The sequence below is a fragment of the Ptiloglossa arizonensis genome, chromosome 2 (assembly GCF_051014685.1).
Source record: "Ptiloglossa arizonensis isolate GNS036 chromosome 2, iyPtiAriz1_principal, whole genome shotgun sequence".
NCBI lineage: Eukaryota > Metazoa > Arthropoda > Insecta > Hymenoptera > Colletidae > Ptiloglossa > Ptiloglossa arizonensis.
In genome coordinates this window covers 15,281,268-15,307,498 of record NC_135049.1, presented here as the reverse complement: position 1 = coordinate 15,307,498, position 26,231 = coordinate 15,281,268, and the positions used below count along the sequence as shown (strand labels likewise).

Here is a 26,231-nt window from a genome sequence, read left to right as displayed (position 1 = left end):
ATGTTGTGATTTATAAGAACATATTGTATTCAATAACATGTATACTATCTACTCATATATTTGAATTATATTATGCATGGAATATTATTTTGACATTAAACAACATTTAATACAAAGTATTAAAAACTTCATATAATTCAGTAAGAAAAGTATTACCATAGAAAATAATTATTGATGTAACGATATAGAACATTTTTGTGACTGTTCCTCGTTATTGTGAAGGTATTGATCATTCAACATTAACTTCTTAACCTCTGAAAGATTGTTAAAGGTAAAACTAAGTAAAGTTAGTAAAATTTAAAAAGTTTGCCATGGCACATGATAAAAAAACTGTAAGACGAAGTCGATCTCGTGAACGAGATCGTGATCGTGAAAGGGATCGAGAAAGACGTGATCGAAGACGTTCAAGAAGCCGATCAAAAGATCGAAAAAAAGACAGGAAACGTTCTAGATCACGAGAACGATCAAGAGAAAGGGATAGATCGCGTGAAAAAGATAGGGACAGATCAAGAGAAAGACGAGAGTCCAAAGACAAATCAAAGGATGAAAAAAAACGGAAACCAAGTCCTATATTTATCTTAGAAGATGAGAATAAAAAAGAAAATAAAACCGAAACTAAAAAAGAGGAAGAAGAAGTGGAGGATAAACCAAAACCTCCTCCAAAAAAGGAACCACTCAGTTTGGAAGAATTATTAGCTAAGAAGAAAGCAGAAGAGGAGGCTCGTGCTAAACCAAAATTTTTAAGCAAGGAGGAACGTACTGCGCTAGCATTACAAAAGCGACAAGAAGAAGTTGATGCTCTCAGAAAACAACAGGAGGAAATACGTAAATCTTTTTTTCACAATGAAAGCACTGGAAAGGATAGAGATTGGGATGATAGAGATAGGTATGTAATCTTTCATTGTATGAATTATACATCGAGTCCTCGAGTTACATATATTAACTAGTTATATATTTTCTCTAAGTGTATATATTTCTATGTACGTTAGTATATATATTAAAGAAAGTTTTTTCTCCAGTTTTTTCCATAAAGGAGTATATATAGGTCTGTTTAACTTTGATTAATTTTTTAATCTAAGATTGTATATCAAATGTATTACAGAAAAGAAGAAAGATCAGTCTTGAAACGAATTGCAAGTGGTATTAAATCAAATGATTTAGTCATCCTTTGTAAAACCTGTGATTGAACAAATATTAATCAACACTGTCCATATTCTTTTATTCTTTACTTTATCACATTCTTCTTAACCTGGAATTGATCATTCTTTTTCCCTATAATACATCTAATTATACAATTTGACTAATACAGAAAGTTATGGAACAAACTAATAACGTAAATGGAGGACTTATTGTATTTAAAAAACAGAATTTTATTTTGTCAACAATCTATGAACTAGACGCAGAGATGGTCAACGTACGAGGGAAGATGAGATCAAGGACAAGGATAAAGAGAAAGAGGTAGAAGCTATCAAAGAGCGCTATTTAGGATTGATAAAAAAGAAACGACGAGTTAGAAGATTAAATGACAGGAAATTTGTATTCGATTGGGATACTTCAGAAGATACATCTGTTGATTATAATAATATTTATAAGGAAAGACATCAAGTTCAATTCTTTGGAAGAGGAAATCTTGCTGGAATAGATATTAAAGCTCAAAAACGAGATCAGAGTAAATTCTATGGAGAACTTCTAGAAAAACGACGAACGGAAGCAGAAAAAGAACAAGAGAAGTAGATATATTTTAGAACTGAAAATTATTTATGTGTATGCATTATTTCTTATATCTGTTTTAATTTCTTTTACTTTTTAGAATGAGATTGAAAAAAGTAAAACGAAAAGAAGAAAAACAAAAGTGGGATGATAGACACTGGTCAGAAAAAGCTCTTCATGAAATGACAGAAAGAGACTGGCGTATATTTAGAGAAGATTATAATATCACAATAAAAGGAGGGCGTATACCTGATCCAATTAGATCATGGAAAGAATCAGGATTTCCAAAAGAAATTCTTGACATCATTGACAAAGTGGGATATAAAGATTTAACACCTATTCAAAGACAAGCTATTCCTATCGGACTTCAAAATCGTGACATTATTGGTGTTGCTGAAACTGGTTCTGGAAAGACTCTGGCATTCTTAATTCCACTATTATTATGGATTACTAGCTTACCAAAAATTGAAAGATTAGAAGAAGCAGATCAAGGTCCTTACAGTATAATTTTAGCACCAACACGGTAAGATGAATATACAGATATTTTTAATCGTTAATTGCTAATTCATTTGAACAAAGTAACATTTATAATACTTTTTCAGTGAATTGGCTCAACAAATTGAAGAAGAAACTAATAAATTTGGACAACCATTAGGTATAAGAACAGTTGTTGTTGTAGGTGGTTTGTCAAGAGAAGAACAAGGCTTTAGATTGAGAATGGGTTGTGAGGTAATAACTTTATATAATATAAAAGTTATGTATTGTGTGTAACATACAATTTCTTGCATTTTAAATCGACATTATTATTACAGATTGTAATAGCCACACCTGGGCGATTAATAGATGTGTTAGAAAATCGATATTTAGTTTTAAATCAGTGTACATATATTGTATTGGATGAAGCTGATAGAATGATAGATATGGGATTTGAACCAGGTATGCATTTTGGTGTACATTTTTGTATCTATAGCTAAATATTAATTTTAATACAAATTTTCAGATGTTCAAAAAATATTGGAGTACATGCCAGTTACAAATCTAAAACCAGATAATGAAGACGCCGAAAACGAGGAAAAACTTTTAGCCAATTACAATACGAAAAAAAAATATAGACAGGTAAGATATATTTACGAATTTTATCTTTATAGAAATAGTTCATACAAAAATATACACTTGTACATTTTTTTTTATTTTCAGACTGTGATGTTTACGGCAACTATGCCACCGGCAGTAGAACGATTAGCAAGAACTTACTTAAGACGACCTGCGGTTGTATACATTGGCAGTGTGGGTAAACCAACAGAGAGAACAGAACAAATTGTTCATATAATGGGTGAGGCTGATAAACGTAAGAAACTGATGGAAATACTCAGCAGAGGAGTTGAACCTCCAGTTATTATATTCGTCAACCAAAAGAAGGGTGCTGATGTTCTTGCAAGAGGTCTAGAGAAATTAGGCGTACGGTTCTCTTTCACACTACTATTAACGTTTTCCTTTTTCAAAAAATCAAGTATTTGATTTAATATTTTTTCTCATTTTTTAGTATAACGCTTGTACTCTTCATGGTGGTAAAGGACAGGAACAAAGAGAGTATGCACTTGCATCTCTCAAAAGTGGTAGTAAAGATATTTTGGTTGCTACTGATGTCGCAGGTCGTGGTATTGATATTAAAGATGTGTCTATGGTCATTAATTATGATATGGCTAAGACTATAGAAGGTAAGTTCATAACGCATCTTATTATAAAAAAAAAGAAATTGAGAAAATATACGGATGTTTCATTTATTTATAGATTACACGCATCGTATTGGTAGAACTGGTCGTGCAGGAAAGGCTGGTCTTGCTATATCATTTTGTACGAAAGATGACAGTCATTTGTTCTACGATTTGAAGCAAACAATTCTTGCGAGTCCGATATCTACTTGTCCTCCTGAATTACTGAACCATCCAGACGCTCAACATAAACCTGGCACAGTAGTTACAAAAAAACGTCGGGAGGAGAAAATTTTCGCCTAAATGCAAACTTCTAATTGCACGCATTTGACTATAATCAACACGTGCAATTTCTATTTTATATACAGGTACATATATATTTTTTATAGTATATGAATAGAATAGGAATATGTTTATTTAAACAAAATAAATGAAATGTAAATACACACTACGAAAATAAATTTTTAATCGTGTTATTGCATGTGTATTGTGTGAATTAGAAATCTACGAATGTATTCCGAGATCAAAGCGGGAAAATGATTCTACTTTGGTCATAATTGGCCATTACTACTGAAGAACATAAAATATTACTTTACATGCTTTATTGAACAATTATCCAATCTGAAAAATATACACATCATTACTTATTCATTGCAAAAATATATTGTTAGAAACTATTATTGATTTTTCTATTTCCATCCATAATTCTGCTTTCATGTTTTCTCGTTAATACATGTTATATTTGCTTTAACTATTATCCTGTTTTATTGTAACAAAGAGTTCTAAAATGACATGTTCTGTTTAATTAATAAAATAATTCGAATTATGGAAGTGGAGCAGGTGGAGGTATATATTCCCCCTCAACTTTGCATTCTTCTTCCCAATCATCTGGTATCATTGGTTTTAAAATCTGTATAAATTTTTCGAGGGGACAAATTGTTGTACATCCCGGTATAGTCAGAGGGTATGGTTCATGAACAGTTGTATTTCTTAAGAATATCTGCAAAAAAGTATTAATATAATGAAAATAAATTTTGCAAATTTACAAACATTTTTTTTGATTACGTTAAATATGATTACTTTTACCTGAACATTCCATCCATCTTCACTTTCGTGTAATTCAATCATAGTCATGATATTATAATGTGGCATTTGGTTATTCCATACATGCATAACATCTAACAAAGTTACAATGGTACTATCATGCCCAATGTACATAAACATCTTTCTTCCATCAGGTTCTAAAGTATTGGCCTTTTTTGCCAACATATCAGTGACAATCTTTTTCAGAAACGGTCCTCCTTTGAGCCTTTTGAGAAGATCATTGTACACGTTAAGTTGAAAGTCGTACAATGTCAACGGTATTAATTTATCAGGATAATAATCCTTAGTCCAGTCAGGAAGAGTTAAATTCATTTGTTTCTATAATATTAAATTTACGTTCAAAACATTTCTTCGACTCATTTAGGCTTTAAAAAAGATAAAGCACACCTCTGCTGTTAATGTTCCGTAAAGTGAATTGACGTCATCAGGAGTTGAAATTACCATACCCGTTAAGTTTGTCAATTCTTCGTACAATTGCTTGTTATCGTCTTGGACAGTTTGAACCTCCGGTAAACTCGTTATTGTGTGTCGCAGCCTAGTGTATTTTGGACATTTGTCCCATATTAACATCAACTACAAACATAGAGACTAAGGATGGAATTTAATTTAAATTTAAAATGAAATTGTTAATTTTATAAAATTCATTTTCAAAGTGCAGACCGTATCTTCGGAACGCGGCTGATAAAATAAGGTGACGGGCTGCCATGGTAAATCAGGTTTGAAAGATTGTTTTTCATTTGGTTTCCATAAAGCCGCTGCTTCTAGCAATGCAGACATTTTTGTACGATCGACCGCAGTACATTGCAAATAAAATATATCGGGACTGTATATTGGACCCAGAAGATCATCGTAACGGTCTCGTAAAAAGAGACCTTGATGGTACTGATTCCTTCTTCCTTCCTACATATAAGTTTTGATATATAGAATTAAATTTAATACATTAAAAGGAGAAATCAAATAAGGTATTACGTTCGTTAGTTGGCCCCAGCCATAAGGATCCATTGAATTGTTTACATAAGGGTCATTTGGATAGGTATCCTGTGGTGCTCTTTCTCCATGTCGCATTACCTAGAAATTTATTTTCACACTTATTAAGAGATAATATTAACTATTGAAATAGAAAACATATAAATTTTTTAAGCTTGTGGATATTCGTATTGGCATTGCCATTAATCTAAAGATTAAGATAAAACGTAATATGGGAATGTTCAACGAAATGGTTTTTGTAAAGACTGTGTATCACTTTTGTTGAATTATATGATAACGTTAATCCAATTGTAAATACGTCTAACTGAAATATACGGACACGTCAAACTTCATATCGAGAGAAAATAATTTATTGAGTGTCAGAAAATAAAAGTCAGATGAAATTTTGTTCAATACATTTCTTTTGTACTTACCACTGTTACTAGTCGAAGAGTAATACTTCGAATTTTGTTATCATCTTTCCTGTTACTCGCCGCGACGCCTTCGATTGGCACAGGCGACCCTAACAGCCGAGAAAGTATGATACTTTAAATTACAATTCCAAGGACATTTGTGAAACTAAATACCCAAGTGTGTTGAAATAGTAACAATAGTAGAGATCACCGTATTATTTTGAATTTAATCCTTTTTTCATAATTTCGTAACTGGAATTGTTTTTTCAAAAATTGTTTGGAGAGAAAAAAAGAACAATTACCTAATGTTAAACAGATAACACCCAAAAGAAGCAGAAGTTTAAGAACAATCATTATTGAAAATTGTCAAGTAGAAGTTTTTCGAGGACCGCCTTCCATTTACCGACGAACTCCCACGAGCTATTACACGTGCAGAACGAACGCGTACTGGGGCCTTAAGAAGTGTCAGCAGATAAATCCTATGCCCCCACCATACAAGAAGCAGTATTATACAATATAATGTTACTTGTGTCAAGACTGTTATATACTCAAGTGTCCAACATTTATTCTATTGATGTTAGCTATGATGCAAGATATATAAAAGATATACCTCGCACGTGCGTCGATTTCAGCCTTCCACGTGTTGACGTTTCATAAAACCTGAAAAATATATAATTAATTAGTTTCCCACTTAAGTTTCTGGTAAAATGGACAATACATTCGTTTAGAAGGAAAACACAAAGGAAGCGACAATTACGCAGTTATGCAATAAGCTCATTAACTTGCGTTATTTTTTATTTCCATACCACGTATCAAAATTTGTTATCGAACTTTATATTCTAACCATGGCTTACTCCATATAACAGAAAGTATGTTACAATTTAATTACTATCCTTGAGTACAAATGACGCGATATTATTTAGAAGGCATTTAGAATATCGTTATGAACGTTTAAAATTTGCGCGATTGCTCATTCGTCGTGCATGCTGTATTGCATCGTGAATGTAAAAAATTCAATTTTTAGAATCTTAGAGTTCACGCTTAAAAAGATTGCGCAACAAAGAAAAGACAATTATTGAAATCAGTACCAATCCGTTCTTGATAAAATTCAGTATAGTTACGGCATGATAATAAGAGTTAGCTAAGCATTGATTAGCATACTGAAACGATACGTAATAACACTTAATCATACATAACAGATGAACTGTTATGGAATACATTAAACGAGAAATCTATGATGATAATTGATAAATAACAATTATATAATTCCTACTCGTTAGTAGTCATTATCTTCACCTTCACTCTTGCTAATAATCGCAACAGACATCGACAACTTTAAGAACGTTAAAAACAAAATTCAAAATTTTTAAACATTACCATAAGAAAAGTCAATTCATAATTTAAAGACGGAAAGTCAAAAATCGCAAAAGAGTTGCGATTAAACCAATACCAAAATTATTTTTCCAGTCCGAATCAAAAACTGACCAAATATATTTCAATTATTGTAGTACTTTACAAACATGGAAAATACATAGATGCAAAAACCACAACAAGAACATTTAAATATCAAGTAAATCGTTTAGTTTGAATCTGTGAAAAAGATTGACTACCCGCGTTCTGATAAAATTTTTCTGAAATCAGTCTCTTGTCAGTTTTTATTGTCAAGACAACGAGAAATCAAGATATTCGTTTGTTTTATCGAAATATTTTCCAACCGCGTCATCCTTGATACAAGTTCTTACAAGTACCTACGAGCTTTGATTTCCTTTAACGCGATTCGCGAGCTCTCACACGCTAAACAGAAAGTTTCAGGGAACAAAGTCACGCATGTGAGCATCTTTGTGAGACTAAGCACTGAAAACCCGTTGAAGACGCAGATTTATTGGAAGGACCTGAGCCTGTAGATACGTAAACCGCTTCAGCCGTGGATCGCATAAACGAGGGTGGTCAAACGGCGGTGTCGAAACCCCGGAAATCCCGTCGCAAGAAGCCGAAAAACGCTACCGCCAACTCCAAGGTCTCTTCCCGGTTCTTTGATCGGACGCTCTTCAGTCGACGATTCGTGAATCGTTTACTAATAGATTTTCATTTCTGCTTTTTTTTTTTTTAAAGATTATTACAAAATTTGTTTGATAATAATTAACTCATCTACAATTCTTTTAATACATTATATCGAAACAATTACAGTATTACTCGGTATTTAATTTATAGAACATAATGGAAGTGTTAAAGTACTGAATATCCAATTAAGTTATACAGATGGTCATTCAATTATTTTAAGTCGCGTATACTAAAGCAGAACTGAAAAAATCATTTATGAAAATACCTAGCTGAATAAACAAACTTCTATTATTTCGTGCGTAAATGTTTCGATTAAATAATTTTTACCTTCTGTAATATTAACCGAAGGCAAAAGCTATGGCAACTTCTTGCGGCGAATATCGGAAAGAGATCCAAAAGTGTAATACACAGACAGGAACACAGACAGCGAATCAACAGCCGTGTTCCGTACCAGCGATTCAAAATCAAACTACCTCGACAGTGCCGATGCGACCGAGATCTCTCTACACAGCGCACAGTTATCACGCACAGACAGACGAAACTAATTTCCAGGTAGTACTTCAAGAAGTATTTTCCACGTTAACTACTCATTGTTGAAATTAACATCAATTTATCTCATCGTAACTCCATGTATTCTAATAGACAATCCCCATTAAAAGTATAAATTTTTTTTTAGCGGTACAGTGAATTTTCCAAGTATTTTGAAGCACCTCCGTCAGAACAATGGGGTGGATTAGCCAGTGCAACAGCATTCTCTAATTCAACAGCGCTTTGGCGACAGCCACGAAACTCTAAAACTATTACACCGTACTATGAAGAGACGTGTGTCTACGCGGAAAACTGGAGAGAACACGATACCGATGCTGCCATAGTCGCCACGCCACATGGAACCATTTCCTTGAGACTTCATAATCGGATCAGAGTTGATATGACGATCGATCGTGCGGTTAGAGTTATCAATTTCAAGGTATCTCCTTTTTTCTGTTTATGATGAAATTCCTTTCTCAAGTCTTATAGAATCATTATTTAAATCTCTATAGAGGAAAGAATACAAAATGAATGATACATGTTTGCATTAAAATTCGTGAATAAAATAAAATATTTTTAGAACTTACATGATTCTTATTTGAGATGCATTTATTGTCAGCGTAGAATAACATCGTACTATCGTTGAGCGGTTCTGGAGCAGCTGCAGCATTACTACACCCTAATGGAAGAATATATCAGTATGGATCACGAGTTGAAATCTTGGCCCACGACGCCCACGGCAATAACAAGTTAGTGGCATCTGTAAAATTATTAAAGTACTATTAACAAGTATTAATGTCCTTTGTTAGATATGCAAAGATGTGGTATAAAGGGGTCAGCTTTACTTCAGAGCAATGTGCTCTTGTTTATTTAGTGGATACAGCAGGAACGAGAACGACTACGGACTCGTTTTCAGATATGAGTCAGGTATAATGAAGGAAATAAGTTTCTACTTAATGTCATTGTTCTTATTTAAATAAAATTTTTAACTTTCAGGACTTCTCTCTAAGCGTTTATTATTCTCGCTCTCGACATGGTTCGACGTGCTTGCAAGAAGCTGCAGCAGCTTTGAATGCAGCTCAGTATTGGTTGACCAATGAAGGTGTAGAAAATTGGATCATCAATAATGTCAGAGTTTCCCAAACACCTGATGGTCTTGTTAGGTATTGCAATTAATGACAATAATTTTAAAACGTTATGCTAGTAATTGATATGCAAATAAAAAAGTAAATTTTTGTCTTGATAGGATCGCACGGAATAGTAACAAGTATCAATTACGCACATCACCTAGTAATGGAACAGCTTCATTAACAACACCATTTTTACATTGCACTGCTTCTCTGGGTCAGACATCTCATCTTTTTGTGCGTCGCGGTGAACGACGTATGCATTACGACGGAACTAGTTTTATCGTACGAAACGCGGGCCATAGTGCTGGATTTGATGACAACAATCAATTGAAAGTTTACTAAGAAATTCTAGTGTGAACTTATTGCCGTGGGCTTTATGAAAGTTTATTCACGACAACGCAATTATCGCATCCAGTATATAGATTCACTTTTAACGTCGTAAATATACATACAGCTATGTGGAAATGAAAAGTTACATGTTTGAAACTGATCTCTGATAAAGTGATTTACGCTCGAAACCTACGATATATTATTCCCAGTTTTTAAGTTCAAAAATTTACATTAATTCATTTTAAACACGTTTAGTAATTTAATTGTATTGTCTTCATTTTGAGCTTGTGCAAAGCAGCTGCAATGAGATAGAGTGTGATGTATTCTACAGTTTCTTTAAATTTGGAACGATTGATATTTTCACTAACTTGTTCCTTATACTTATTTTGTACACTTCCCAATAAAAAATAACTTACCCTATCCACATAGTATATAAACATTTTTTTCATACAAGCTATTAACAGTATTTGAATCTATTACAATTTATTTTATATTGCATGATAATACACTTACAGGTAAAAAATGTATACTTCAATTTTGTTTAGTTTAGTCAGAATCATCTGGTAAATCAGAGTCATAATCTTCAAGCTCTAATATTTCTGCTTCAGACTCATTTGAATCCGTTTGGAAACCATCATCAATTAAAGACCGTACTTTTCTCCTATAAGTACTTTTCCTAGAATTTAGTAAAAACATAATTAGAGCAATAGAAATTTGATATATGTAAAAAATGTGAATGCACATACGTCTGAGATGACTTCTTATATTCTTCTTTCGATGTTGAAGCATTAGAAGTCCTTTCATAACCACACACATTTTTCATCTGTTGATCTCTTCTTTGTTCTTCAAAGTTCCGAATATCACTAATAATTTCTTCAGCAATATCTGCTTTGAATAGATTTAAACTAGCAGTTGATTTATTTTTTGATATCAATACTTTTTTTTTTTTTTCTTCATAAGCTCTGCTTAATTCATTAATCTTCGACAGCATTGGGTGCTTGTCTGTTAAGTCCTTTAGTGTTGGTAGTACAGAGTATGGATTGAAAGACTGCGGTTCCTTTGCACGATAATGTTTTTCTAGCCCAAACTAAAAACAAGAAATCGTTTACAAAATTTATAAAATATCATTTATATTCAAAGATTTCAATTACTTAATATACCTCTTTATCAAAAATACAAAAGTGAAATGCATTGTCTGCTATTAGTTTAGACAATATATAATTAGCATCCAAGTGTTCTGCTTCTTTTATTTCTGCATGCAATTCCATAATGCTTCGCCAATCATCTAGTTTCACTCGAATTTTAAACTGATCTATTGGCATTTTATAATATACTCCATATAAAAGATATAAACCTCCAACACGTTCTTTGAAGCGTGGAGGCAAAAGGAGGAACTTTTTGCACACGTTCAAAGTTTCCTCACAAAATTCTAATAATTCTATGTATGTAGGCCGTCCACTAGAAACATGAAGAATATATAAATATTAAATAGTGACTTACTATTTCCTTGAACAATAACTCTTTCTCACGTTCCCAAATTCGATATACGTAGTCGAAATAGATATTATAATTTAACTCTAATAAAATTATTTCATAAAATTATGTACACAAAAAATCTTTATAAATATCTCACTTCTAATTTTCATTGAAATTATTTTCTTGTTTATAAAATGTTTGTGTAAAACTTACGTGAATACTAGCGAAAATTTCATCTCTTTCCAAATTTCGCAAAAAGTTTGAAATCTAATATCATTCCCCTGTTCAAAACGAGCGATCAATTGTTCACAATCTTCCTTAAAACCGCTTAAAATGAATGATTTGCTTGCTGCCATTTATAAGCCTTAAAAGCAAACAATTGTAGGTTTAATAACTACACAGTTATCCGTTACTTTGACTTTCGTTATGATCTGCATTCAAAATCTGTGTTCAAAGAGACTTGCAACCAGTGTTCTCAGATGGGCCGGGTTTTTCACGCATGTGCATCAAAAATAGTCTCAGTATAGTGCCCTAATCAAATGAAAATGGATGTCGTAGACTCCCTTGTTTTGTGTTTTACAAAATTGTTTAAATGTTTTTTGAAGAATAAATAAAGGAACTAAAGAAGGGAAAGGTATTTATAGAAAATGCTTTAAAGAATCTGGGTATATTTTATCAAGATTTAAAAAAAAAGACCTTAATTCATTGCGAAATACAAAATCCATGTTCATGTCTAATGTACCTTCTTTGTCAGTTTCCCTACTCATTTGTCGATTGGCTCACTATACTTTATATCCATACACTGGTATACGTCACGGTTTTTGACGTCATTAGAGTGCGCATGCGCAAAAAAATTCATTCGATTTGGGAACATTACTGGTATTATTTGTTCATAGTGGTTTCAAAGCAGTGCCGCCACCTGCATTTCAATGGTAATTCCATGCAGGTCTCATTTTTAGTTCATAGACATTACAATTGCAGTCTCCGCTGTACTAGTCGTCGTCATCGTCGATTAATCGATGATGCCCTTTCATCATTATATGCAAATGCTGGATTATCATTGGGATGTTTAGGCGGCGGTACTGCTTTAAATCCACTGGAAAGAATATTAATCTACACAAAATAGAAGCAGGCAATCTTTTTTCGTGTCACGTAGTCGCTGACTCGCAAACCTTCTTTTCATTTCCGTATCACTACCAATGTTATCGATTCAAATTAAAATACAATTTCAGCACGCTATTAGATGTAGAAATTAAAACTTAGAATTGTGAGAATTATTTTAGTAGGAATCAAAATCACTACCGTACAAACCATACATATGTACCATACGCGTACATACGTAACAGATAGTTTTATCATTCAATAAATATTTTTTCACTTAAGAACGTTGTTCGAATAAACTTAAGTAGAATAGTAGTAATAACTCGAATAAAACGTTTCATCTGTTTAATTATTTGAATAAAAATTTATTCGAAGTTATTTTAATTAATGCCATTAAACTCACTACCTTTACCGACTTCTGCAGTAAAAGTTAAATACAATTCCCACGATCACTGTTTTTAAACAAAAACATTACTTCAAAATCTATTATATTTTATGTGGTTAATATTTCAGATGTGCTTGTTGATATTATATTATAGTAATGACATCTATGACAATTTATTCTTACATGCTTTTCATTCTAAGGAAATATTATAATTTTTTTCTGTATTATATTTGCATAGTAATGTATTAATATTCGTATATAGGTATAAAAAGTTTTGATAATTTAAAAGCGTGTTTAAAATGTTTTACTTATTGATTTTCTTCTGTTGTAAAGTGTTTAGAAAGTTTTTAAATTTACTAACCACTTTCATAATTCCATACATCGTTTCAGTACATATGCAATTATATAGAAGTAAAAATCTTCAGCTTTAAGGTGTGAGGCGTTTAGGATCGCGAGGGAACATTGAAACTTTTCTGATGTTGTCTAAACCAAGGTATAACATAACAACACGCTCCAAACCAATTCCCCCACCAGCATGAGGAGGACAACCGTATCTGAATGCGTCGATATATGCTTTGATCTTTTCTACATCTAAAATTTTTAAAAAATAAAACCATATTTGAAAAACATTGCATTAAAGAGGCAAAAATTAGAAGTTATATTCGCTTACCAATTCCATGATGTAGTGCACGTTTCATCAGAAATTCGGGATCATGGATACGTTGTGCACCAGAAATAATTTCTTCGCCGCGCATAAACATATCGTAAGAATTCGATGCTTTCTGTAATGAATATTATGATGTATATTCGACAAAAGGTTGAAATAAATTGTATACTTACAGGATTGATCGGATCTGGCATAGTATAAAAAGGTCTTACTGCCAATGGATACTTGTCCAAAATGTAAAAGTCAGTATCATACTAAAAACAGAAATACAATGAAAGATGCACATTTGTTAATAATATCTTTTGCAGATGATGTATAATAAAACTCACTTTTGTCTTTACAAGTTTACCTAACAGTTTTTCATCAGAAGTGGACAAATCGTCTTCCTCGCCTAAAGTTATACCAGCTTCTGCCAATAATTCAATTGCATCACAAAATTCTAATTTCAAAGGTGGATCTAAGAATTTGAAAGGCTCTACATTATATTGCTGACGAACAGCTTCAATTTCAGCCGTGTAACTAAAATTAATAACAATAAAATTATCCTTATACACTGTGGAAGAGTAAGCACAAGCATTCTTATTCTCATGTCAATTACATATTTTTACTAACTTGTCACGAAGACCTTTAAACATCTCTGTAAATAAATGTCCAATAGTATTGACTACTTCATGATAATGATACTTAAATGCCATTTCTAAATCAAGACCAACAAATTCCGTTAAATGTCTATATGTATTAGAATCTTCAGCTCTAAAAACTGAAAAAATATCATATCTAATATACTTTATACAACAATAGTGATATTGCACTTTGTAGAATATTTAAGTAAATAATTCAGTTAAAAAATTTTAAATTACCTGCTCCTATAGTAAAAACTTTATCAAAGTCAGCTGCTATTGCCATTTGTTTGTAAAGCTGAGGAGATTGGGCTAGATAAGCATTTCCTTTAAAATATGACACTGTGAACACATTTGCTCCACCTTCACTCGCTGCAGATATAATTTTTGGTGTATGGATTTCAACAAAACCCTATAAATGAAATATTTGTTAAGTAATTTATTATAATTATATTCAACCATTTTAAAAATAACTTACTTTACTTGTAAGAATGTCTCTAAATAATTTACAAACAGCTGCTTCAACTCTATATATAGCCTGATTGGCTGGAGTTCTTAAATCCAAAACTCTGTTATCTAATCTAGTGTCTTGATTCACTTTTATATTAAGAGCATTGTCATCTGTTTCTCCCATAGATCTTGAGGCATCTTCAATTTGTAGAGGTAATTGGGCCTTTGCAGCACTTACTACAAATACTTTTTCAAGATGAACCTCCACATCTTTCTGTGTACATGATTCAATTTCGGAAGGCACACGTTTCACAGTTGCCTGTACATCCACAATGGATTCTTTGGTAATACTACAAAATTACTATATTAAGTAAAAATGATATTAATTTTTTATTGTACTCCTGCAACTTACTTCGATATAAACTTGACCATCTGTTTACTGATTTTTTCATTTACTGTAACTAAACCTTGAACTGTGTATGACTGTTGTCTTAGAACAATGAAGCACTGTTTGCCTATGAAGAAATATTTTTATTCAATAAATTATTAATAATAATATAAATATTAATAAATATACAACATTGAACATGGTCAATTCCTCCTGTTTAGATTAATATACCTTTGGCACGACTGGTATGTAAACGTCCTCTTAACCATACAGTTTGATTTTCCAAAGATAGTATTAAATTTTTAATATCAGTAAATATTCTTTCTGCATGTTTTTCTTTACTCTGTATCAATTCTGTATCTCCATAGCTTTCAACTGACACATCCTCTTCTTGATTTACCTCTTGTTGTGCTTGCTAGAATTAAAATTGAAAGATACATTATTATAAGATAACATTCTTGTTATAAAAGTATAAAAATAATTGTTTTTTATAACATATATGACAGTTTAACTTACAGCTTGAACTTTATGTTCGGCTTTTTTTGCTGCTTTCTCCACCTTTTTCTGTTGCTTCTTAAGAGCCTTCTTAGAGATCTCATCTCTTCAGAAAAAACATATTTTTATAATAGAAATCAAGTATACAAAATTTCCAAAGAAATATCATTTGCCTTACCCTTCCACAGCCATGTCTACAGGTTTATCCTCTCCCATCTATAGAAATGACAACAAAATGTCATTTAAAGGAAAATTTTATTACATAAAAAATATATATATTATTTTAAGGTACATATGTATATAAAATTAATGAACATATGTGTATAAAATATACAGTGCATTATAAAAAAACCTTTTTGTTTGAAATATATATGGAAACGCTAAAAGTAAAGGTTAATTCAAGAATACGATATAGAAATTTTATATTCATAACACATACCTTTATTTCGTTTAAATCCCAAAATTATTTGCGAGTACCAACAGTGTTTTTTTTTAATTTAAATTTAATAGAAATTATCTAATATAGTTTTACACTGACTCAAAACTTTCCGGACCTACAATCTGCAACCTCAAAGTACATTCTAAAATTATCTGTTATTTTATCTTTTCCATGAATCTTTCGTTAGAAACAAAGGCGCCATATAAGAAATGTGCCAATTTCGAAATTAGTCTTCAGTAATTGTGGTGAAATCCATAAACAATATTTTTTTAATGAAAAATGTTCTCAATTTAGGAATTACACAATATAAAATTTGTTATACATATAAGTACAAAATTATTATGATATAATTTTAAAAAGATAATGTGAAAAATATACATGTATTTCATATCATGTTATACAAAAATAAAATATAAATTATTTTTATACGAAAAATTTATAGATATATAAAGAAGAATTAAAAAAATGAATTATAAATTATACTTTATTTACCTACGTGTTAATATGTGATAATATATTGATAAAAAATATGTTTAAATTTTGTTACGAATTCTATTAATGTAACATAAAATAATCTTCGAACATATTACAATAGTAGTAGGATTTGGATATGGAATATGTTATAAAAGACGAGCTCGCATCGCAAGATCTCTTCAAACCTTAACATTTTTTTGATTTTGAGTTTAAGAAACTATCATTTTTGCCTCATCATTTGCTGAATCCAATAAAAAAGACATTTGTTCTTCTGAAGATATTGATGCAGCTTGGATTAATGGCTTTTCATTAATTATCACTGTTGATCGACGATCAGATTTTAAGGATTTCACCGCGCTTTCCGTAGTATCATTCCAAGTTTTCCAGCCCACCCCTTCATGACCTGAAAACATACGAGCTCGAGATTTGCGAGCGAGCATCATCGTAGTATACTTTATAAAAAAAAAGGGAACTAGTAAAGGTACAATGAGGGTTCATAACTATAGCCATCTTATGAATCTTATTGATAATATTTTTCTGTGTCTACATGTATAACATTGAAAATCATTTTGCGCTGCATAACATTAAATATAATGGAAAGAAAGAAATGTATGAAAATTTCATGTTGCCTTTATTTCTTACTTTTCAGTTTATCTGATGCATCATCAAACGTTGGATCTTGAATATTCAACATAAGATTGTTACCATTAAGGTATAAGCGATTTGGAGAGTTGGAAATCTGAAATTGAAATTATATTTATAATTAAATTGGTGTCACTATTCACTATTTATTAGTATTATAGAAGCAATATAATTTTTTATAATTACAATACGAGCAATAGTTTGTGCTGCTCGAAGTTTTCGCAATTTTAGATAACCAGGGTTTTGACTAACAGCTAAACCCAGGTGCACAGGAGTTAAGGACATTTCTTTTTGAAAATGAAATCTCAATTATAGATAGTTATTATCTTGTAAATTTAGAACTATAATTATTTGTACTATTTTTAAAGGATATCATTTTAGCTGCTTCTGCTTCACCCTCTGCTTGAACAATTTTCTGTTGTCTTTCTTGTTTTGCTTTTTCTACAACAAAAGCTGCTCTTTGTGCTTCTTGTTGAGCTACTTGTTTAGCTTCTACTGCAGCAGTATACTCTTTACCGAAACTCAATTCAGTTATTGATACATCATCTAAGATAATGTTGAAATCACGTGCACGGTCAATTAATTCTTTTCGTACTAAATTTGAAACTTGCTGTCTTTGTGTGATAAGCTGAGAAGCGTTGAATTTAGCAACAACTGATTTTAATACTTCGTTACAAATACTTGGTAAAACCTAAAACACATTATTGCATAATTAGTCAAATTTTAATACAATAATATTATAATAAAATTCTTACCAACCTTTTCATCATAATCAAGACCTAAATTACGGTACATTATAGGTAATGTGGCTGCATCAGGTCGAGAAAGTACACGAAGAGAAATATTGACCATTTGTAAATCTTTGGATCCTGTAGGCGATGATATTTTTCTAGGCCTGCTTCTAATATCATAAATAATTGGGTAGTTAAACCATGGAACACGAAAATGTAAACCTTCTGCCATAATGTCTTTCTGAATGCCTCCCAAACGAGAAAACATAATTGCTCTATGACCAGCTTCCACTAGAATAATGTGTAATCATACAATTATATATATTTAAGGGCAACCTCTGTATTAAACATTATTAAAATTATTAATTGTAATGTTGAGAAAGATAATTTTTAATAAAATTAGATAATTTTAATTTTAGATTCACTCTTCATTGATGAAATGTAATGTTCATACATGCAAAAAAAATGATACACATATAGAGAATGAATTTTTAAAAAAGCTTTTTTAATAATGACGATTATAAGGGTCGATCGATAGAATGTAAAGTTTAATTAACCTGTGTACATAGATTTCGTAACACCATAAACCGCCACGCCGGCCGCTGCAAGGACCTTAAAAGTCAAGGGTAATCCATTTGAATTTTTCGTTATACGTGATGCAAATTCATTAATTTTATCTTGCACCATTGTTAATTGCAGTTGTGTATTATTACGCCAAGTAAAAGATCGATGGCTTTTAACAAAACTCTGTTCGTAACGTAATCAAAATTACGAATACAATTCCGGCGACCACTATCCAAGTGGATTATCCAAATTCACAAGAAAGAAGAAACACTAGAGGGAGCTTAGAAATAGCAAATCTCAATATGGCTGCTCTACATGTGACCTCTTACAATAAAGTCTTATTTTCAATAAACGATGTTCCAAAGTATATTTTCATTCGTTTAATTTAAAAAAGCAATTGAAATTTTGTTATTATTATCTTTTGTTCTTTTTGTATATGTGCAACTTTCATAAAGGTGTATAAACTTACTTAATAATTTGGAAAGAAGAAAAAATGAAAATAAATTAATAATTTTTAAAATTTTACCGTATATCAAAGTATATATTTTTAATATGAGATAAATTCTTTCATCTATTATTTTTATTTAGTCTCATAATTATTTGCTTTGAGTAATCTCACTTTAAAAAATTATATGCATACATATACTTATAATAAACAACATTACATTTAGTATTCGACACAGCTGTAAGTATAGTTATTACAGTTGAAAGTATAGAGTATTCACAAAAAATATGGCGCTGTGTTATATGAGGTAGTGAAATGTCACTTAATTTTGTATTGTATTTGATTGCATTTAATAATATATACAATCTAAATTGATTTGTTTTAGGTTGTTATGTCGACGAAGCACCGACCTTCGCAATTTTCGGAACTTATATACCTGCAGGTGACATTACATAATATATAACCTTTTCATTTTATTCGAATGTCACAAGTTTTAACATGTTCGACTTTATAATTTATATTTCTATACTAATCAGGTGTAATTTACCATTGAAACGTTGAAACAAATCGAAGATAACTTAATTTTAAATGATATTCAGCAATTGTTATTTTAGCTTTTGCAATATTACATGATAATTAAATATAAAAGTAATAGTTATTAAAATAAATTCTTTAGCTCATATAATGCTGCTGTTTCAAAACCATTATGCATGACAAGTACTGTTTGTGAAACTCATGATGAGAAGAATACACGCCTCAAACGGCCTATGTCACCACATTTGACTATTTACCAAGTTCAATTAACATCAGTGCTTTCAATAACACATCGCATAACAGGAGCGGTATTATCAAGTTATGTTATGGCACTTGGCATGGGTAAGATTATGATTTTTTACTTACACAGAATGATAATGAAGAAAACTATTTATTTTTGAATGAGTAATTCACTCTTTGATCACAGGACACCTGCTTATCCCTGGAGGTATACCATGTCTTGTTGAAATGATTACAAATTTAAATTTGCCTGTTCCTCTATTTTTTCTGGGAAAAACTATGATGGCTTTTTGTCTTACATATCATACATATAATGGATTCCGACACTTGGTAAAATATCATATGTGCATTTTTAATAATTTAATGTCTATTGGATTGTTTTTTTATTTGAAAACATAACTAATAAATCTTTTTTAAAATTTGCAGCTTTGGGATATGGGAAAATTCCTTACAATTAAAGGAGTATATAGCACTGGTTATGCAGTAACTGCATTATCAGTAGTTACTGCTCTTGTGCTAGCTGCATTGTAAATCTAAATAATGACATTACCAAATTGCGATACAACTTTCATTCAAAATTAATTGCATTATTGAGTCATTAAATTACATCTTGTACTTTGCAAACTGTATTGAATCTAGAATAAAACAATTTATTAGATGGTATTATCAATTAATTTATAATTGATAAATGCAACATAATCTAGAAGTGTGTAATAATTTATTTAAAAAGTTTATTTATGTTTGTTTAGTTATACTTTGAGTACATTTATGTATTTCAATAAATATATCACTCAAAACCTTCGAGAGATGAATCAATAAATTTTTTATAAATTGCCATGAAGCGAGCAACAAATGCTTCTAAATGAAAAATTGGTTTTGATCCCCTGTGCATTTTATGTTCATACTCGGCTGCAACCGTTGCGATTTCAATTTTTAATTGCAAATCACAATTTTTTATACATTCTTGTAGAAGCCCTTTAAATATTAAATCACATGGTATAGCATGTGTCAATAGCTCATAAAGTCTATTGCGTATTTCGAGAAGTTTTTTCGGACTTTGTTCGCTAACCATCATATTAGCTGTGTTTCGAATGTACACTTGCCAGTCTGGTTCCGTAATTTTTTGATCTTCGGTAAATGGATACCTGAAATTGAAAGTAATACATAAAAAATTATTTAATTTGCGTGAATTCTTGTACTTATAGCTGCACTTACTGTTCAACTTTACAAGCTTCAAGCATCAATATTGCTCGTCTAAGATTTCTACCACTAGTTTCAGACAACCTAACAGCTAGTTTATCTGGTAAAACCAAACCTTCACGTTTACAAACTGAATGCAAAATAGTTTTTATATCTGATATTGATGGAGCTGGTATTCTAATTCCTAAGCAACGTGACTTTATTGCTGGTAAAACCCGTGATGTTGAATTTGCACAAAGTATTAGTCTACATGTTGCAACATATTTTTCCATTGTTCTTCTAAGAGCATGTTGTGCATCTTTAGTAAGTTGATCCACATTAGTTAGTAGTACCACTAGTGTAAAGTGTCATTAGACAAATATTCAAAAATTCAGATAATAATAAATTACAAATAATTATAATTTTAACATTTACCTTTGAATTCTCTTTGTCCACTTGAATCTATTTGATGAGTTTGAGCTGTCGTTTTTACCAAATCCATTACAACTACTCTATCATATATGCCCACATCGCTAGGATTCACTTCAATATGATAGTTACTGTTTATTGTTGTTATTTCTAATTTCTTTTTAGATGGTGTCTGAAACGCAAATGCAAATGAGTTAATTTTATATAATAAAACATCAAATTAATTATTTTCCCTAAAGCAATAATAAATATATGATACCTCAAAATTCATAGTTTCCATCCTTAATCTCTCAGCTCCGCTTCCATATAATTCTCGTATAATACACATTATACGAGTTTTCTTTCCAGCACCTGGTGGTCCATAAACTAATAAATGTGGAAAATCTCCTTTTTTCACCTAAAATACAATACTCTATTAATTGAATCAAAATAAATGTGCTAATTACAGATATAGATAGCATAACAAATAATAGCTTCTTTTTCATATAACCTTTCTTTTAATACACATGTTCTAACAGATACAATTACCATATTTTTCAAATATTCCGCCTGCTCCGTGTGATAATCCAATTTTCCAAGCGTTGTCGGTCGATATTTATCTACCCAAAGACTCATTTTCACTTAAATACTTCGAAAATTGTTACCCAAATTCTGTTTACTTTGTTGATTCACAAGTATAATTACTGAATGTCACTTCGTAACATCACATTTACATTTTGAACATTTACGTCGTACAGAAATAAAAAGTTTTTATTGGATTAATTATGCACGTAACAGTTATAAACCGCAATATAATGAACTGAAAATGTCACTGTCCGAAAAGAATAAACATAAGGATTTCAAAAACGCGCGAAATCGTAAACAACTGTATAAGAATACTTTTTTCAATTTGATCAGTTTTCTATATTTGTATTATTCTTTTTACGGATATTCTTTGCTTATAAATCAAAAGCCTGGGTTACATACATAAGTCTACTCTATCTTAGCTTTTATTTGTATGTTCCATTATACAATAAGTGCTTGCTTTTTCATCAAAAGCTAACACACTTTGGTAGATACAATAAATCATTGTACGAAATAGATCAGTATTATCCATAACGAAATGATTATATACTAAAAAGTACATAAGTTTTGTATAAAAATTAAATTACACACAAAATAATCTAAATTACTAGATTTTCAAAATTATTATTAATGATAATGGCAGTGTGTGAATGTGGTTTTAATGATGCACATTAGTAATGATTGTATAGAACAATAAGAATTGCTATAGTATTCGACTATATAAATCAAAGCAAAAATTTATTTTAATTAATAAATGTAATTACATAGATCTTCTATGTAAAAGATCAAATTTTGTTCAAGAAACTATATTGAACTTTATTTCTGATTAAAATTTAAGAAAATAGCTTCTTAAATATTTAGAAAACAAGTAATGTAAACTAGCTTGAATAATGTGTTTCAGACTTCGTTATCACATACTTTCAATGATATGTACAAGATACATACAGTAAATGTACTACATTTATATTTTAACTATATAGTGCACCAGTATGTAAATGCATTCAATTCACAGAATCATTTTGATTATAGAAAATATATAATATTATCTTGTGTAATTGTTCCATGAAGTTTGCAACAATTTATAAGTACATTTTCTTAAATTATACAATGCAAGTGCATTACACGATTTATAATTTTAATACTTTGGATAAATGTATTGTCTGATATCTATCATCCTTTATATACACATGATGACATTTAAAATTACTACCGTTAAGATTTATATCTATGCTTGCTGAAAATTATATGGCCAGTGGATGAAACAAACAGCTATAAACTGTGTTCACGAACAATACGGAAGCAAAATATTTATTTTACTTACGTTGTTCCTACTAAGGGCAATGCCATACAGGTGATGGCGTCAACGGTATTACCAACAATCGAATGTTAACTATTTTTGACTCGCTCTCAAATAAAGCCATAAAAATTCTTCTTCATTGTTGCTTTGTCGAAATCAATAACAGACGTCAACGCCAGAGCCCGTATGACATGGCTAAATGCGCAGATAGTGCACATGTCCCTACATAAAATGTTTAGCTGTATTTACTATATTAAGAATGAAATATATCGACTTAATATATGTTTATACCCAAACACCATGTGGATTTTTGCTTGTAGGTACTGCAGTCTCTAATTGTCTTGGGGAACCTATCATTTTACGCGTACTTCCAGGTTTATGAGCACCTAAGTTAAAAAATATGTGTAAAAAAATTAGTAAATCGGTCAATTTTTTAATTTATACTTTCAATTAAATTCAAGTACCTTCTAGTAACGATTTGACTTGTTCGTCCTGACATGCAACAGCTAGGCTTTGTAAATTAGCTTCTTTCATATCAGCTACCAGTCGTTCAACTTGTAATTTTTTTTCGACAATTGCCGATTCCAAACTTACTACTTCAAGTTTTAGCGATTCTGCACATTGCGAAGCTAATTCTGCTGAACGTTTAGCTTGTTCTACTTCATTTTGAAGATGTTCAACTTCGCTAATGATCTTACGTTCCATTATTTGTCTTTCATCTGTTTCACGACTTATATTGTGTTGCTCTATAGCGAGTTCTTCCATAACTAATCTGTAGTGTAAAGAGGTAAAATTAAGATTGTATCATGCATTTAATTAAATGAAAACCTAATTACAATAATTTCTTTACCTGATTTTATTTTTACATTGAAGTAACTCTGTTTCACAATTTGCAAGTTTTGATCTTAACAAAGTGATTTCCGACTTCAAGGTTTTTTCTTGTTGCCTGACTATTTCACTTTCTTCTTCCACATGTGCCAGTTCTTTCAACTATAAAGATAGCCATTGTTATTACAGGTATAATAATTGTAAACAGTAACTCAACTGTGTTTGAAATACATGCCTGTTCTTCAATAAGGCGACCTGTAGATTCCATACGACTTACTTCTTGAGAAATGAAATCCATCTGATGCATTTGTTCCCTGTTTTTAGTTTCCCAATATAATATTTCAGCATCAAACTAAAAACCAAGTAATCAAGTACATATTATTAAAAATTTTATTTATGACAGAGATTATATTCCTTCATACTTTAGTAAGATCTGCTTGTTGTGCATTAATAGTATCACGTTGCTTATTGACTAGTCTGATAAGTTCAACGTATCGTTGAGTATATGCAACAGTAACCATATTTTGGGTCTGACCAGATAACTGATTTACAGATTGGGTTTGTCCTTTTGTATCCTGGAATTCCTAAACATATGAAACTGATTAAGAATTTGTACAAGTGTAACTGTGTATATTTGTAAAAAAATCTTTTCTGTAGAACCTGAATGAGATTCCTCTTTAGCTTGACAGAATTACTAGAAGATGGTTGATCCTCTTTATGAACATGAGGACTTCCACTATTTGTACTAGATTGGAATTGTGATCTTCCAGGACTATTTAAATTAGGTGGTGGAGGATCTCGGTAGGGAGGTAAAGTTCGTAAAGGTGGTGAAGCTGGACCTGGAGGATCCCTATATGGGGGAACTTCACGCACTTTTTTTTGAGACAAATGCGTATTACTTTCACTGCTGCTAGTACGAGTAGGAGACTGAGCTGGTTTTTGTATATTTTTTCTTATGTTCGATTCCTTATTTTTTAAATGAGGTGTAGGTTGAACTATGGCAACATTTTCCATTTGAATCTACAATACAGATATAAATTATGGCAAACTATTGTACAAAATTTATTATTAAAAATGTCTATCTGCAATCTAAAATCTATTTACTTCAGTATTGTTTTCCATGACATTTCCATGTAATCCTGCGAATGTTAATGATTTTCTAGTGTCACGATTTCTATCAAGACATCCTTGTAAATCATCAAATTCAGAGTTTGGAACTGTTGTGGCACTCTTGGTATCATCCTGACCACTATTAGGTGTTGTCGCATGCTCTGAAGCAGAACTTACCACACCATTTGACCTTGGACCATGAGTTGAACGTGTTCCTAATGAACTAGGAGTTTTATTACTTTCTGGTGAAGACCGTCTTAATATCAATTGTACTTCTGAAGAATATTCTCCCCATTTCATTAGAATCTTATTAAAAAAATTGTATTATTATTATTAATTACAAAAAAATTAATGATAATTTTCTAAATAGCTTATATCAATACCTTCAGAGGATTTTCATATGGGGCTAAAAGGCGCTCATTTGTACGCCACCTTTCTACTAAAGTAAATCTACCCGTTTGTCCAGTAGCATGGGCAAGAGCATATACTACATCCTGAAAATTAAATTTATATATACATCATAAGCCTGTCACTACGAAAAGTATCATAGAAAAACAATTTGCATCAAATATTGTACATAAGATTAAAGTTGTAGTTTAATAAAATTATGAATATTAGATTATCTAATGTAACTTATAAGTATTGAGCTAAACAGTGCCAACCTGACATGTAGTGGTTTCTGTAACACCACATACAATACGCTGTATACCCTCCACCCATACTTTTAGCTCCATAACGTCACCAATTTATAATTACAAGATTAAACCTTTGCATTGCAAAATGTTGATACTGAAAAGTTACAAATCACTCGTCAAACTCGAATTTAAATTGTATCTTCCGTACGGATGATTTTTACACGAAAGGAACCATTGATTATTATGTGAATTTACCCAACAATTATTTATAAGTTGCGTCAGACAACGATCCTTTTAAAAGCTTGAATGATATTACAGTAAAATCAGTTTCTTTTAACCTGTAACGTGTAATTATTAAAATGACAGATTTACGTCCATGATAACACAGAAGACAAGCAAACGCTTTTCTCTAACTTTCCGTGATAGTAGTGTTATATGCTGTTTTGTCAAAAAGTTATACTCTTGTAATCAGTAACCAATCGTTACGCACCTTCACGAAGTAAATGTATTTTTATTACATATCTAAACGAGTGCATTTTATAAATTCAAAACTTGACAGTTTATTTAAGTTTTGATAATAGTAT

At 31.1% G+C, this 26,231-nt stretch overlaps 9 protein-coding genes across 20 annotated transcripts; 3 read left to right on the top strand and 6 right to left on the bottom strand.

Moving 5' to 3' along the window:
* Window positions 1-4: 4 nt before the first annotated feature.
* LOC143155288 (putative ATP-dependent RNA helicase DDX23) lies at window positions 5-4,099 on the top strand. 2 transcript variants are annotated; one of them, XR_012994368.1, is made up of 10 exons: window positions 5-886; window positions 1,398-1,730; window positions 1,811-2,233; window positions 2,313-2,439; window positions 2,523-2,646; window positions 2,711-2,826; window positions 2,908-3,168; window positions 3,254-3,428; window positions 3,502-3,790; window positions 3,923-4,099. XR_012994368.1 is itself a non-coding variant. In XM_076327856.1 (9 exons), exons 1-9 carry the CDS (start codon window positions 312-314, stop codon window positions 3,723-3,725), a joined length of 2,358 nt encoding a protein of 785 aa, XP_076183971.1. In that variant the 5' UTR covers window positions 5-311; the 3' UTR covers window positions 3,726-3,903. The 2 variants fall into 2 exon arrangements, 1 of the variants encoding a protein (XP_076183971.1); XM_076327856.1 differs by lacking the exon at window positions 3,923-4,099 and having other exon boundaries at window positions 3,502-3,903.
* Window positions 4,008-7,158, bottom strand: LOC143155294 (prostatic acid phosphatase). The gene is made up of 7 exons (XM_076327871.1): window positions 6,208-7,158; window positions 5,927-6,015; window positions 5,496-5,594; window positions 5,187-5,426; window positions 4,914-5,099; window positions 4,509-4,844; window positions 4,008-4,422 (listed from the first exon to the last, which is right to left on the bottom strand). The coding sequence occupies exons 1-7, from the start codon at window positions 6,257-6,259 to the stop codon at window positions 4,246-4,248; spliced, it is 1,179 nt and encodes a 392-aa protein (XP_076183986.1). The 5' UTR covers window positions 6,260-7,158; the 3' UTR covers window positions 4,008-4,245.
* On the top strand, window positions 4,516-15,879 carry Fest (wurstfest). Of its 7 annotated transcripts, none has more exons than XM_076327873.1 (7): window positions 4,516-7,922; window positions 8,315-8,518; window positions 8,643-8,933; window positions 9,119-9,243; window positions 9,304-9,421; window positions 9,491-9,657; window positions 14,840-15,879. In XM_076327873.1, the coding sequence occupies exons 2-7, from the start codon at window positions 8,324-8,326 to the stop codon at window positions 14,844-14,846; spliced, it is 903 nt and encodes a 300-aa protein (XP_076183988.1). In that variant the 5' UTR covers window positions 4,516-7,922; window positions 8,315-8,323; the 3' UTR covers window positions 14,847-15,879. The 7 variants fall into 7 exon arrangements, 2 of the variants coding, with proteins under 2 accessions (XP_076183988.1, XP_076183987.1); XM_076327872.1 differs by lacking the exon at window positions 14,840-15,879 and adding an exon at window positions 9,741-10,366; XR_012994373.1 differs by lacking the exons at window positions 4,516-7,922; window positions 8,315-8,518; window positions 8,643-8,933; ... (1 more) ...; window positions 9,304-9,421; window positions 9,491-9,657 and adding exons at window positions 11,944-12,064; window positions 13,342-13,680; window positions 13,759-13,825; window positions 13,928-14,146 and having other exon boundaries at window positions 14,840-15,204.
* Window positions 7,377-11,950, bottom strand: Pbp45 (proximal sequence element A Pbp45). The gene is made up of 6 exons (XM_076327876.1): window positions 11,644-11,950; window positions 11,115-11,412; window positions 10,701-11,041; window positions 10,468-10,630; window positions 9,082-9,254; window positions 7,377-9,000 (listed from the first exon to the last, which is right to left on the bottom strand). Exons 1-4 carry the CDS (start codon window positions 11,784-11,786, stop codon window positions 10,501-10,503), a joined length of 912 nt encoding a protein of 303 aa, XP_076183991.1. The 5' UTR covers window positions 11,787-11,950; the 3' UTR covers window positions 7,377-9,000; window positions 9,082-9,254; window positions 10,468-10,500.
* Window positions 13,206-16,216, bottom strand: Asprs (aspartyl-tRNA synthetase). Its single transcript, XM_076327870.1, has 12 exons — window positions 15,976-16,216; window positions 15,715-15,752; window positions 15,558-15,642; window positions 15,273-15,456; window positions 15,066-15,168; window positions 14,682-15,003; window positions 14,444-14,615; window positions 14,196-14,343; window positions 13,913-14,102; window positions 13,757-13,837; window positions 13,587-13,698; window positions 13,206-13,507 (listed from the first exon to the last, which is right to left on the bottom strand). The coding sequence occupies exons 2-12, from the start codon at window positions 15,750-15,752 to the stop codon at window positions 13,344-13,346; spliced, it is 1,599 nt and encodes a 532-aa protein (XP_076183985.1). The 5' UTR covers window positions 15,976-16,216; the 3' UTR covers window positions 13,206-13,343.
* A 225-nt stretch (window positions 16,217-16,441) lies between these two features.
* Phb2 (prohibitin 2) lies at window positions 16,442-18,667 on the bottom strand. 2 transcript variants are annotated; one of them, XM_076327242.1, is made up of 6 exons: window positions 18,380-18,667; window positions 17,851-18,113; window positions 17,465-17,782; window positions 17,278-17,355; window positions 17,092-17,188; window positions 16,442-16,867 (listed from the first exon to the last, which is right to left on the bottom strand). In XM_076327242.1, exons 1-6 carry the CDS (start codon window positions 18,507-18,509, stop codon window positions 16,659-16,661), a joined length of 1,095 nt encoding a protein of 364 aa, XP_076183357.1. In that variant the 5' UTR covers window positions 18,510-18,667; the 3' UTR covers window positions 16,442-16,658. The 2 variants fall into 2 exon arrangements, with proteins under 2 accessions (XP_076183357.1, XP_076183358.1); XM_076327243.1 differs by having other exon boundaries at window positions 16,442-16,852.
* A 370-nt stretch (window positions 18,668-19,037) lies between these two features.
* On the top strand, window positions 19,038-20,268 carry LOC143154982 (succinate dehydrogenase cytochrome b560 subunit, mitochondrial). The gene is made up of 5 exons (XM_076327140.1): window positions 19,038-19,138; window positions 19,217-19,273; window positions 19,508-19,707; window positions 19,793-19,935; window positions 20,032-20,268. The coding sequence occupies exons 1-5, from the start codon at window positions 19,119-19,121 to the stop codon at window positions 20,134-20,136; spliced, it is 525 nt and encodes a 174-aa protein (XP_076183255.1). The 5' UTR covers window positions 19,038-19,118; the 3' UTR covers window positions 20,137-20,268.
* Window positions 19,884-22,048, bottom strand: Rfc38 (replication factor C subunit RfC38). Its single transcript, XM_076327139.1, has 5 exons — window positions 21,742-22,048; window positions 21,473-21,610; window positions 21,220-21,385; window positions 20,821-21,139; window positions 19,884-20,750 (listed from the first exon to the last, which is right to left on the bottom strand). The coding sequence occupies exons 1-5, from the start codon at window positions 21,826-21,828 to the stop codon at window positions 20,393-20,395; spliced, it is 1,068 nt and encodes a 355-aa protein (XP_076183254.1). The 5' UTR covers window positions 21,829-22,048; the 3' UTR covers window positions 19,884-20,392.
* Window positions 22,049-22,739: 691 nt separating this feature from the next.
* Window positions 22,740-26,188, bottom strand: Rassf8 (ras association domain-containing protein 8). Of its 4 annotated transcripts, XM_076327867.1 has the most exons (11): window positions 26,138-26,188; window positions 25,903-25,985; window positions 25,675-25,801; window positions 25,396-25,506; window positions 25,007-25,318; window positions 24,563-24,922; window positions 24,325-24,486; window positions 24,138-24,254; window positions 23,925-24,064; window positions 23,539-23,846; window positions 22,741-23,460 (listed from the first exon to the last, which is right to left on the bottom strand). In XM_076327867.1, exons 3-11 carry the CDS (start codon window positions 25,744-25,746, stop codon window positions 23,360-23,362), a joined length of 1,683 nt encoding a protein of 560 aa, XP_076183982.1. In that variant the 5' UTR covers window positions 25,747-25,801; window positions 25,903-25,985; window positions 26,138-26,188; the 3' UTR covers window positions 22,741-23,359. The 4 variants fall into 4 exon arrangements, with proteins under 4 accessions (XP_076183984.1, XP_076183982.1, XP_076183983.1 ...); XM_076327869.1 differs by lacking the exon at window positions 26,138-26,188 and having other exon boundaries at window positions 22,740-23,460; window positions 24,325-24,477; window positions 25,903-26,109; XM_076327868.1 differs by lacking the exon at window positions 25,903-25,985 and having other exon boundaries at window positions 26,138-26,172.
* Between the last annotated feature and the right edge of the window lie 43 nt (window positions 26,189-26,231).